Raw genomic sequence first — 12,123 nt, forward strand, 5'->3', positions numbered from 1 at the left:
CTGTGCTGAAACAATGGTGTCCAGATCATATAATATGTAAAAATGGAACTGTCATACCACAAGTATCCCATCACCAGAAACAAGGTAACTGAAATTATTCAACCAAATTATTTGAGAAACTTCCTCCTAATGCTAATGAGTCTAAATTTTTCCTTGGTGCATGTGTTTTCTCACATATTGATCTATATTCTAGAATACCAAGGAAAGACTGACGATAACTTCATCACATGATATAATTATTTTTCACATATCGATTATAATAATAATATAATGATAATAATATTTTTGCAGCATCATCATGGATAAAATTGGAATAATAGTTGATTAAATGGATTAAATGTTATGGAATGGGATAATAGTAGTGATAATAACACTAGAACATATTATGTGTCACCTACAACCTCTTCAAGTTCCTGAAGTAGTACTTCTAATAACTATAAAATTGAAATGTGAAATAAACCCACTTATATTTTATTACATTGTATCATATGTATGTATATGTATGTACTTCCAATTATGTTTTGATGTAAGGTGAAAAATAAATTCCTATCAGTTGAAACATGAATGGACCTATTGAGTTTTAATCATTATTTCCATTTAAAGCAATTAATTTATGAATTATTATTCATGAAAATTGGATTTCAAAGATATTATCAGAGTTTCATGTATGTGCTCTTGAAGACTACACAACTGTATATATACAGGTATGTATATATGATGTATCATAATGTCATTGTTGTTATTACCCAAATTTGGTTTGAGTTTATATATTCACAAAAGCTTCAAAAATTATGGCAACCAAATTGAATCAAAACCAATCAACTAGAATAGAACATGAAATATCAAGAATCTGTAGATTTCAAGTCTGCTCTTGGACCCAAAACACCAAAAATGCATTTTGCAAATGAAAAACTTGATATCAGATACAAAAAAATGTGCTCATCATCCCTAAAGGGATCACAATGCTTCCACTATCTTCAGTAGACTGTAAAGAAATTATCGACAAAGAGCAGTAAATACCATGGAAAACCGATCAAATTATCAGTCGGTGAAAAGTCTGTAGTGTGCTACTTTCAGTATTCCCAAAGTTCCATCCTCCTAAGACAAGATAACTTTCGAACGAAAAGAGATAGAAACTCAAAATTTCAGGATAAATTCGGATCTCGAATTCCGACGTTGAGTACATAATCCAAATAGGGGGAAATATTGGATAAAGTGGGGCTTAATCACCATATCTTGTATGAATCATTGGGAGAATCTGATCATCAATCCAAGGCAAAAATTCGTCATATTCAATCGATCTTCCACTGTGTTGACGTTGACTCATATACTGGAGAAACAATGCGAATATTCTTATCAATATTTCTAGTGTACATTTGTTCAGCCTCTGGTGAGTAACACAATTTTTAATTTTCAATATAATAAGAAGGAAATGCCTATTATTTATAACTTTATGAATCTATAATTATTATTTCCTTCATTTCCTCAAATTTTGTGGACCAAAGCATTTTATCTATTGAGCAATCAGTTGCAAAAATATCAAGGAAAAAGGTGGTACCGTCCAACTTGTCCCTTACATTCCCCCACCATTTTTCTAGATGAAACCGAATTAGTTTTGTTTTTTTTGCCTTTGTTGTAGAATAGAGTTTTTATTCATCGACCATAAGTTGCATTATCAGAAAGGATTTCCTTTTCCTTTAGTGTTTGCTCTGTACCTATCCATAGCGGTTAGGATAGCCACTCTTCCTTCAATGAAACACAATATTTTATGTATTTTTTTCAATAAGAATATTTGAGTATTTACACAATAAACAATTTTACCTCTCCGTTGGGTGGAAAGATGATTCTTATGATGATATCTACACCATTTACAGAACTAAAATGCCCAACGTGCTTCAGGGATGTAGGTAGAGAATGTAAGTTTATCCAAGAAATTTCCTGTTCTGAACAGACCGTGAAAGCAATTTCAGCCTTCTGTCCAGGTTTTGATGATAGAGCTATGTGGGGCTTACCTTTTATATGCTTGGATGTATATGATCAAAGTAAGTAAAATTTTCTATATCAGTTATTTCGAGAAGGAAAATCCATTAATTTTTGTCTGCTGGTATTTTGAAAGTTTTCCGCATATGAATGAAAACTTTTCTTCTGTAAATCACAGGTGAATATATATATATCAGACGAAGATTGAAGTTGGAATACACAATAATGACTTTTATCTTTTTTAGACACGGATTATATTCACAGATTTCAAGGCTGTTTTCATCGTTTCAATGATCATTTGGATATGTGCTCTGTACTGAAACAAGCTTGCCCACACGATTTCACGTGTAAAAATGGAACTATCAACTCACAAGGAACACATAACCAGAAACAAGGTAACTGAAATTATTTAACCAAATTTAGTGACCACTTTTCTAATAATTCGAAAGTTTTCCTTGGTGGATGGAGTTTCTCACATATCAATCCAGAAAATTTTTTGACCATAACTTTATCACATGGATTTATTAACATTCAGATATCGATTCAAATAATGTGGAATAATAATTATAGGTATAATGATAACATTATGGGATTAATTCGGTTCAATTAAATTAGACAATTTTTCGAGTATTAAAAAAAAATGAATGTACATATACAGGGTGAGTCTTTGACTTGTACATATATTTTAACCGAAGGTTCTTGAGGTCAAAAGAAACACTTTTTTCATGTACCATTTTTTCCGATTCGGCCCTGTTAAAAAGATATAGCCATTTTAAATTTTCAAAATGAGCTAATTCACCCCTGAAAACCGGAACACTGAAGTTTTCTCAAGCATAAGATATACCTCTTGAACCTTGGAAATAAGCTACTAAATTAGAAAAACCATCATAAACTCACGTTTAACATTCCATTTGTTGAACAAAGTAGTGTTTATAATCAAATAAATGAGTTATTCCAATTTCGTTGACGCTAAAGATTAAATATTCTTCTCTTGATTTCTATTTCATTTTCGATAATTATAACGAATTGAGCTCGCTACCACCCATATTAGCTCTGATACTCATAATTCATATCCATTCATTCATTATATTTCATTTATATGATATCGTTGTTTATTTTTCGTGCAAGAATTAACCTTAAAATCTCAAATAAATAATATTCATCTATGAAAGATCTAACACAGACTATTGTAATCTGTGGTTTTAAGTTTGAATTTCAAATTTCGAGTGATGCCAAATATAAACACAGCAGTTCGGTTCGAATAATCTATGTTCTAAGTTCTAACCTAAAATTTTCATTTACAGTTTACACTGTTATTGTTATAAGATATTTGTTATGAAATGAAGCATTTGATTTGTTCCAACTATCTCATAAAAATATTGAAATGCATCAATATTTTTGAAACCATCAGTATGAAAATATGGAAATATGTAAAATATTCTGGCTCTGTAATCAATGGAAAATGTTAGACTCCACTTGTAATCAAATTTGTTGTTAATGTGTACCTACATTATAGCCAACTTTACTACTTAATTCATCTTGATTTTGGCATTGAAAATAAATGAGAAGTATTCAATGTAAATATCCACAATAGAATATTTGGTTTCTTTCAAGTCAACTAATTTGTTTTCACATTAAAACAATTATGGCCCTCTTGGAAGTATATGTCAATCATAAGCTCTTAGGATGAATTTATGGAATAGCAAAAGAATAAAAGTATTCAATCTCAATCACATGAAAATTTGTCTAGTATGTACCTAGTCCTAGTGATATGTTTCGATGTGAGTTTGAATGAGCTGAAGAAGAATACAGTATTGTTCGATAGCATCAGTCTTTAGTGGGATATTGATTGTTGTCATTATAATGGGACTATTTTGTGAAAACTTTTTTAAACATGGGTTTTATGAATAATCTGGACTTTTCAAAAAGAATGTTGATTTTAGTGAAGTATCTTCTTATTATCAGAGCTGTGCCAAAGCTCAGTGATTTTTAATCAAATCGAGGAGTTGAGGTGAGCTTATTCAAATAACTTCATTTTCAAACTAAGTTGGCTAGTACTTCAATTCTTAAATCTGAGACATGACTTCATAGTAAATATTCATTTCTGTGGTTTTTTTTTCCACAATAGAACAGAGTTGCATTCAGCCAAACTACCCAATTTTTTGAATTTCACAGATAATTTTTTTTTTTTAAGATCAAGTTATTCGAAAACGGCGCTTTGTACGAGAAAATATGAAGAATACTTTTATTTTTCAAATTAGCCAAATATTCTTCAATGAACGTTCAAATTACTATTAAGAGTTGGTTTCTTTGAATTTCTGGTCTTTTTATGGTATGTTATGTTCATAACAAAGAAACAGAAGAATGTGTATGGAATCTGGTGTTCGGAGAAGATGTATCACATCAAAAAAAAGCTATATATCAAAAATCATTTCCTTCGATACAACCATTTACGAGATATAGCCGAAAATCACATTTTTTTAACGATTTTCAACAGCCTGTATCTTTTTAACCGGGCCGAATCGGAAAAAATGGTAAAGGAAAAAAGTGTTTCTTTTGACCTCAGGAATCTTGGGTTAAAATATATGTACAAGTCAAAGACTCACCCTGTATAGGTATATGGGGAATAAGAGCAAAATTAAGGAAGAAATAAAAGATATCGAGTACATACTTGAAATAATGGCGATATGGTAAAGTATTAGCAAACGTTGAAATTTATCAATTCTTCTCCACATATACTATAACGATTCTTTATTAGTTTGAAATCATTATCGGCTGAGAGAAAACAGATTTACTTTCGTATTTAATGCCCCATCCAATCATATCGATATTATTACAATATTAACACAACAATAGTCAATTTTTTGGTCCCCGTTTTTTAGGTCGAGATGAAAGAGATGTGGATTTGTTCGAACTGACAAATAATGAAAGATCAATTATGGAAAATCATCTCAAAACACGTAAATGGCATCCATATAATACAGACTCCGGTAAGCCAACTCCAAGCCAAAGTAGATCGTATGATACTAGGAATGATAATACTACTAGAACATATTATAATGTGTCATCTGGAGCCTCAACCATCACAAGTACTACTACTACTTCTCCCTGGCAAAATATCGCCAATTTCATCCATAACTTTTCACACTCCAATGTTACCATTAATAACTACAATTGAGTTTAGATTCATATAGTCTGTTAAATGAAATTTTAATGTGAATCAAACCCACTTTCATCTCATTACATTGTATTATATGCAGAACTTTCAATTATGTTTTGATGTCAGGTGAAAAATAATAATGATATTCCTTTATTTTCAAATGAATTACAGTCCTGAATAATTTAAATTTGAAAGCAATGACGTCCTCAATTTTGAACTTCAACTAGCTTTTAAAATATACCCTTAGACTTTAAGTATATTATAAGAGGGTGTTTGACTTTGTTTCTGGGAATTTTATAGTTTGCAAATATATAGTTGCGAATTTGCCAAGGGACATAAAATGTCCTTTGGCAGCTCATTAAATGCTCTCATACTCATATATGAAAGACATTTCTCAGTAATGTAGTTAATATGTGGGCTGGATAAAATATGTCAAAAGTTCTTTTATTGTAAGTGTTTCAAGTCTCATTATATAATTTCTGCCTATTTTTATAAAGGAATATTTAACACTCAAACAAATATAGACCATACACTGTAAAGATTTTTATCTTCCCCCTGAAAAATAAAGTCCAATCAGTTATAACAAAAATTTTAAATTTTATTCATCATTTCTATTGGAAGCAATAATTTCATGAATTATTATTCAAGAAAATTATAATTCAAAAATATAAGGTAAGAATTCGAAAAAAAATAATGTAAAAGATATTCCAAATTCAACGCTTTCTGAGAGCATCTCAAGAACTATGAATTTTCGAAAGTTGGTCATGTAGTTGAAAATTGAGCCAAAATTTTTCAAACATACCTACGTCAGATAATCTACAAAATCTAATCAAAATAAAGTAAACACCATAAAACGCCGTAAACTTGAGTAATTCGGCACATTATGAGACATCCAGAAATAATGTCTTACTTCATCTGATCATCCAAGAAAAGATAATGGGAAAAAGAAGAGTAGGCAGGAGGACAACTTCGTGACTTAGTGGCTGAACAATATCAGAGCGTGGTTCGGCAAATCAACAGCAAAACTGTTTCTTGCTGCAGTGGATAAAGTGATGGTAGCTAATCTTCTTGAGAACTCAACACCGCCATCATCATAGTCTCATCGTAGTTACGATCGCAACGGAAGAACAAGAAGAGTGCCTTGCTCTGAAAGTGTAACAATCAATCCTCCTTATCATCAAAGTCTTCTCCACAATCTTCATCTGGAACCCATAACACCCAAAAAAAAATCAGAGTACCTGTCACGAAAGACACTCAAACAAACGCCATTCATTAAACTTCTACCTCATATCCGGCCAATCTGTTAGGTTACGGCAAGCCACAGAGGTGCCTCTTCTTCAGTTTGAACAATCAATTAGGAGGGCCATCAATTCCTAGGTAGAAATATCAAAGGAAAACAAGACTGGCGCCACCAAATTTTCATGCAGTTAGGGAGATAATGATACCTTTTCTTTAGAAGCAATAATGAATTCCGTGGCGCCAAAGCAACACAGGATTTGAGTTATGGGTCATTATCATGGACGTAAACATACGATAAATTCGATGGGATGATATTTGAGAGTTTTCTTCACCAAATTGCAGCTAATTGAGGGGACGGCAACGCCCTCGAATAATTTATTCCTGACGGTGATATTGATGGTCTTCTCGTGCAACGAATGGACCAATTCGGGTTAGCTGGAGAAAGAGAAAGAAATCCATTATATTCGCGTTTTGGACCAACCCAGCCATGCATGATGAATACCCCTGTTTCAACCCTAAGATGCTCAGCTGGCTCAGTGCTCTTTGTCGGGTTCATGATGGGAAAAATCTGTTGAATTACGAGTCACATTTGGCTTTCTTTCCACAAGTAATTTGGTTAGGATTTCATATTTGTGAAAAATGTAAAGAGTGTTTTTTTAAGAGTTATAGAACTTTAAATTGCAATTAAACAACGATGGATTATTCGATTGACATAAATTTTATTTATCCGCAAGATAATCTTGTGGCATTACATTTTAAATATGATTTCTGGCATATGACCGCCACGGCTGGCTCGGATGTAGTCCAATCTGGACGTCCAATTTTCGATGACTTTTTCCAACATTTGTGGCCTTATATCGGCAATAACACGGCGAATGTTGTATTCCAAATGGTCAAGGGTTTGTGGCTTATCCGCATAGACCAATGACTTCGCATAGCCCTACAGAAAGTAGTCTAGCGGTGTTAAATTACAAGGTCCAAAACGTGAAATTAGGCGGACACCAAACGTGTCTTTCAATAAATCGATTGTGGCACTAGCTGTGTGACATGTTGCGCCGTCTTGTTGGAACCACAACTCCTGGACATCATGGTTGTTCAATTCAGGAATGAAAAAGTTAGTAATCATGGCTCTATACCGATCACCATTGACTGTAACTTTCTGGCCATCATCGTTTTTGAAGAAGTACGGACCAATGATTCCACCAGCCCATAAAGCGCACCAAACAGTCAGTTTTTCTGGATGTAAGGGTGTTTCGACATACACTTGAGGATTAACTTCACTCCAAATGCGGCAGTTTTGTTTGTTGACGTAGCCATTCAACCAGAAGTGCCCTTCATCGCTAAACAAAATAAAATGGACGTAGTGCGCGATACGATTCCGCACAGAACCATTATTATCGAAATAAAATTGCACTATTTGCAAGCGTTGTTCAGGCGTGAGTATATTCATGATGAATTGCCAAACCAAACTGAGAATATATCACTTGACAGCTGTTAAATCGGTCGCCATCTTGAACAGTAATACCAACTTAAAGTTATATACCTCGAAAAAAAAACACCCGTTACTTTTTTACACTAACTTTCAGATTCTGGAGATGACAAGAACGTAGGTACTTCATCCTTGAGTAAAATACTGAGTTATTTCTCAACTCGAAATACTCCATATCCATAAACTCCTGTTTGAACTTTACCACAATGTTACCATTTCAAGAATATAATATGAATCGATAAGGAAAAATAAGGCGAATAAATATTTTTGCAGAGAATTTGCATAGTTAATCTCATAAAAAAAACAATAAAATAAAACATTAACAAATTACACTTGAGAATAAATCTGATTGCGTGCTAAATAATAGATAATAAATTTTGTAGTTGTAATTGTTCTAAGAATAGAAACAATACCTTCTTTCTGATCCAGGTGAAAATATAGGAAATGAGATAAAAAGTCGATCAGAGGAAATGGAGTATCTATATGTCCATTAAAAATCCTAATCTAAGGAGTGTTGATAATTATTGAATTGTATCCTAGACCAATCAATATGCCATTGACTTCTATTTATACATAATCAAATAATTTGTGTTAATCTGAAACATAGCCGCATCAACATATTATTTGTATCATAAGATACATTCAATAGTCATTTTCAGCTTCTTGGAGAAGAAGTTTGTTTCAGAGCTAAACTATCAGCTCATGGGGAGAAATTAATAACTGAAAATTAGTTATTTTGAGATTAATTAATGAACAGATCATAAAAATTTTAGTTCACTTCTTAGAAATATATGTTAAGTATTTAAGATATTCGTTTGTCAAAAAATGAAATTCAAATATCGAATTGGCGATACTCAAATAAAGGAATATTAGAAAAATTAAAACATGCAAGGAAAAAACTAACTTTTTTGTACCTGGATTATTCCTTGACCTAACAAAAGCATTTTTTCAGTATGAAGAATGAATGAATGAATGAAGTTGTAAGGATGTACTAGTAGTATCTTATAAAGATTCTGCCAAAAAGACTTCTTATAATAATACAATAAATCATGAATTTATTCAATTTCTGTATTAGTACTTTTGTTTTTATTTGCTGTCGACGCTACTGATTCTTCGACATCACGAAAAATTCTTATCTGTTTCATCATTAGGTGATAATATAATAAATTGTTTCAATTGATAAGTGCAGTATCGAGTCCTGTTTTGGGCTCATCGTTTTAACTCATTAGTGCATCTCTTCTCATAGGTAAGTAAATATTTTATTGAAATGTTTCAGTTTTAGCTTCTCATTACTTCATTTCAAACGTATCTCTCTACTAATTTCTTGTTTCAGAAAGTGCTCCAAGCGAAATGAAAACCTTCATATTCCTCTTATTCGGAGTATGCCTAGCTGAGAAAGTGAGCTATGAACAATTCAAAGTAGTACGCGCTTACCCCAAAACAGAAGATGCTATCGAAAGCCTCAGGGACTATGTGGAAAGAACACCTCTTGTAGATTTTTGGAAATTTCCTTCTCGGCCCGGTTTGAATGCTGATGTTATGGTTCCACCTCAACACAAAGAAGAATTCGAGAGTTTTCTTGTTTCGAACAAGATCAAATCTGAAGTGTTCGTTAGTAATGTTCAAGAACTCATCAACAAAGAAAGCGTTGGATTGGGTTTGAGGTCTACGTTTGGCTGGACTGAATATCATACTCTTGAAGAAGTAAGTAATTGTTCAGATTGAGGAATACTATTAGAACTTGTATTGCTAGTTATACAGCTCCTTCTGGATGTTACAGTTTCTTTGTCAGTTAGTATATATCTCTTCATGAAACGCCCTGATATATTATTCCCTACTCCAGATAGAAACATGGCTGAAGAATCTTGCAGACCAATATGATGAAGTTGAATTGATAAAAGCTGGATCAACATATGAAGGTAGAAATATAACAGGTGTTCACGTCTCATATTCCAAGAATAACACGAATAAGGCAGTTTTTTTTGAGACCAATATCCACGCAAGAGAATGGTGAGTCTCTATCCTTCCATTCAAACATCTTATCCAGATATTGCTTAAAAACTGCCCGATATTTTCAGGATAAGCTCAGCTGTATCAACCTATATTCTAAACGAACTATTGACTAGTCAAGATTCAGAAATCAGGAAATTAGCTGAAAGTTATGATTGGTACTTTGTTCCTGTCGCTAATCCAGATGGTTTTGCTTACACACATAAAACGGTAATAAACTGAATAATATTTATATAATTGTATGAGGAAGGTTCTACTAGAAAGATCATTATTTTTTCGTGGATTTGTCGATGTTTTGATAATCATCTGTTATCCAACAAATCAAATAGATCAGTTGTTGGGTTATCAAAAAAAAATTCTTTGATATTGTAGCTATTAGAACGAATTTCCTTTTCTAGAATCGAATGTGGAGAAAAACAAGGAAACCATCCAGCTGGTTCTGCACCGGCGTGGATCCCAACAGAAACTGGAATAACCATTGGGCAGAATATGGTGCAAGCAGAAATCCATGTAGCGAAAGCTATGCAGGGCCATATGCATTTTCAGAGAACTGTACAAGGACTCTGTCCCAGTATATCTCGACTATTGGAGATAAACTTGTAGCTTATTTTGATTTTCACTCTTATTCACAACTTCTTATGGTGCCATATGGCTACAGCTCTAAACCTCTTGATAACTATAATTTGACTGTGAGTAAATACTAGTAGTGAATGCATATATTCTTCAGATTATTAATAGCAACATTTGACAATAATATCATTGAAACACAAGATACAACAATACTAGAGCGAAATCTATAAAAATTATATAAACATACTTATTATCGAAATTGTAGTCTTATGAAACACAATATTATTTATTTCCATCTAATGTAGTTCGAAATATATTTCAGTATGGTATAGGAGTACAAGCTGCTAAAAGTCTAGCAAAACGATATGGCACCCAGTACACTGTAGGAAACATATACAATACTGTTTGTAAGTACCTTTTACTCTGTGAGCTTTGTGATTTTTATTTTGATTTTCATTTTTGTTCTACTTAATATACTAAGTGATTTAATAATACATAGTATAATATATCTAATATAGCATAATTATTTCGACAGATCCAGCATCTGGTGGTAGCGTTGACTGGGTAAAAGCAACTTTCAAAACACCTTTGGTCTATGTGTATGAATTGAGAGACACAGGAAGGTATGGATTTGTACTTCCCCCAGATCAAATAATACCAACAAGTCAAGAAACACTTGATTCTATTTTAACGATATTCAAGGAATACGAAGCGAGGAATTCAACACTAAAAGCAAATTAAGATATGCCTTAAAAATGCAATAAATAAGTCGTTTTCCACAGAAAAAAATTGAAAGGACCCTACTAACTAAATTAAAATTTTATATTTTCGTGCTATGTATTTTCGAAATCACGGAAGCTGAAATCATCACACAATTTCATTATTCTTTGAGTATGTTCTTCCTGTTTTTTAAATTATATTATTTCTACTGTATAGATATTTTGGGCATAAATTGATTTTGATATTATTTTATTTCTTATTGCGCTCTTATACTGTAGAATATGTTGATATAATTTCAACTAGATGATTAGATTTTAAAGATAAATATAAATGGATTCTTGTGAGAAAGAGCATTTAAAAAATTGTTAACTTCAAAAAATTAAGCATGTGTAGACAAATCCACTTGCAAAGAAACCGTGCACGGGGTATTATATATTTCAACGTATGATACAAGAGCACAGGTCAAACCCTCTAACTCAACAAAAGTTGATCACTCTTAAAAAAAAATCAGAAAGAAGTAATAATAAATCTCATACATGGTTTCCTCTATATTGATTTGAAGTTAGCAACCCATTCTAAAAAAAGGATTTGATGGAGAGCTTGGAAACCATCATGAAATTTATAAATTGGACAACTATTCACTAAGTGATCAATACGCTCTATTAGTGTGACGTCACACACCGCCATTTTTGGTTCTCCTGTCAGTGTTCGGAATCCAAACAAATAAATTGTCATTCAAATTAGTACGGTGTCGTTGAAGGAATTGGCTTATTTCAATGAATAAGAGTATTTGAGGAACGATTTCAGTATTAATTGATAGACAGAAGGTTAATACCAATAAGTTTGAATCCTGTATCATTCCCCAGATTTTTGTATAAATCCGTGTTTATTAGTTGAACTTCAAGTTCGAACTTACTGGCATTAATCTAGTGCCTTCTGTCTATCAATTAATAGT

The 12,123-nt window shown here is 32.4% G+C and overlaps 2 protein-coding genes across 2 annotated transcripts; both read left to right on the top strand.

The window, feature by feature from the left end:
- Positions 1-1,174: 1,174 nt before the first annotated feature.
- LOC123674539 lies at positions 1,175-5,679 on the top strand. Its single transcript, XM_045609440.1, has 4 exons — positions 1,175-1,390; positions 1,875-2,042; positions 2,226-2,375; positions 4,863-5,679. Exons 1-4 carry the CDS (start codon positions 1,342-1,344, stop codon positions 5,156-5,158), a joined length of 663 nt encoding a protein of 220 aa, XP_045465396.1. The 5' UTR covers positions 1,175-1,341; the 3' UTR covers positions 5,159-5,679.
- A 3,348-nt stretch (positions 5,680-9,027) lies between these two features.
- LOC123674542 (zinc carboxypeptidase-like) lies at positions 9,028-11,415 on the top strand. Its single transcript, XM_045609443.1, has 7 exons — positions 9,028-9,114; positions 9,206-9,572; positions 9,712-9,878; positions 9,947-10,088; positions 10,277-10,567; positions 10,771-10,855; positions 10,984-11,415. Exons 2-7 carry the CDS (start codon positions 9,219-9,221, stop codon positions 11,187-11,189), a joined length of 1,245 nt encoding a protein of 414 aa, XP_045465399.1. The 5' UTR covers positions 9,028-9,114; positions 9,206-9,218; the 3' UTR covers positions 11,190-11,415.
- Positions 11,416-12,123: the final 708 nt, after the last annotated feature.

This window comes from Harmonia axyridis, chromosome 3, assembly GCF_914767665.1.
Source record: "Harmonia axyridis chromosome 3, icHarAxyr1.1, whole genome shotgun sequence".
Taxonomy (NCBI): Eukaryota; Metazoa; Arthropoda; class Insecta; order Coleoptera; family Coccinellidae; genus Harmonia; species Harmonia axyridis.

Excerpts from the sequence above, each read along its gene's own strand:
- LOC123674542 (XM_045609443.1), top strand. The coding sequence starts at position 9,219 with ATGAAAACCTTCATATTCCTCTTATTCGGAGTATGCCTAGCTGAGAAA. Across the intron at positions 9,879-9,946 it reads AATATCCACGCAAGAGAATG|GATAAGCTCAGCTGTATCAA; the intron begins GTGAGTCTCTAT and ends CGATATTTTCAG. Across the intron at positions 10,568-10,770 it reads TTGATAACTATAATTTGACT|TATGGTATAGGAGTACAAGC; the intron begins GTGAGTAAATAC and ends AATATATTTCAG.
- LOC123674539 (XM_045609440.1), top strand. The coding sequence starts at position 1,342 with ATGCGAATATTCTTATCAATATTTCTAGTGTACATTTGTTCAGCCTCT. Across the intron at positions 2,043-2,225 it reads CTTGGATGTATATGATCAAA|ACACGGATTATATTCACAGA; the intron begins GTAAGTAAAATT and ends TATCTTTTTTAG. Across the intron at positions 2,376-4,862 it reads AACACATAACCAGAAACAAG|GTCGAGATGAAAGAGATGTG; the intron begins GTAACTGAAATT and ends CCCGTTTTTTAG.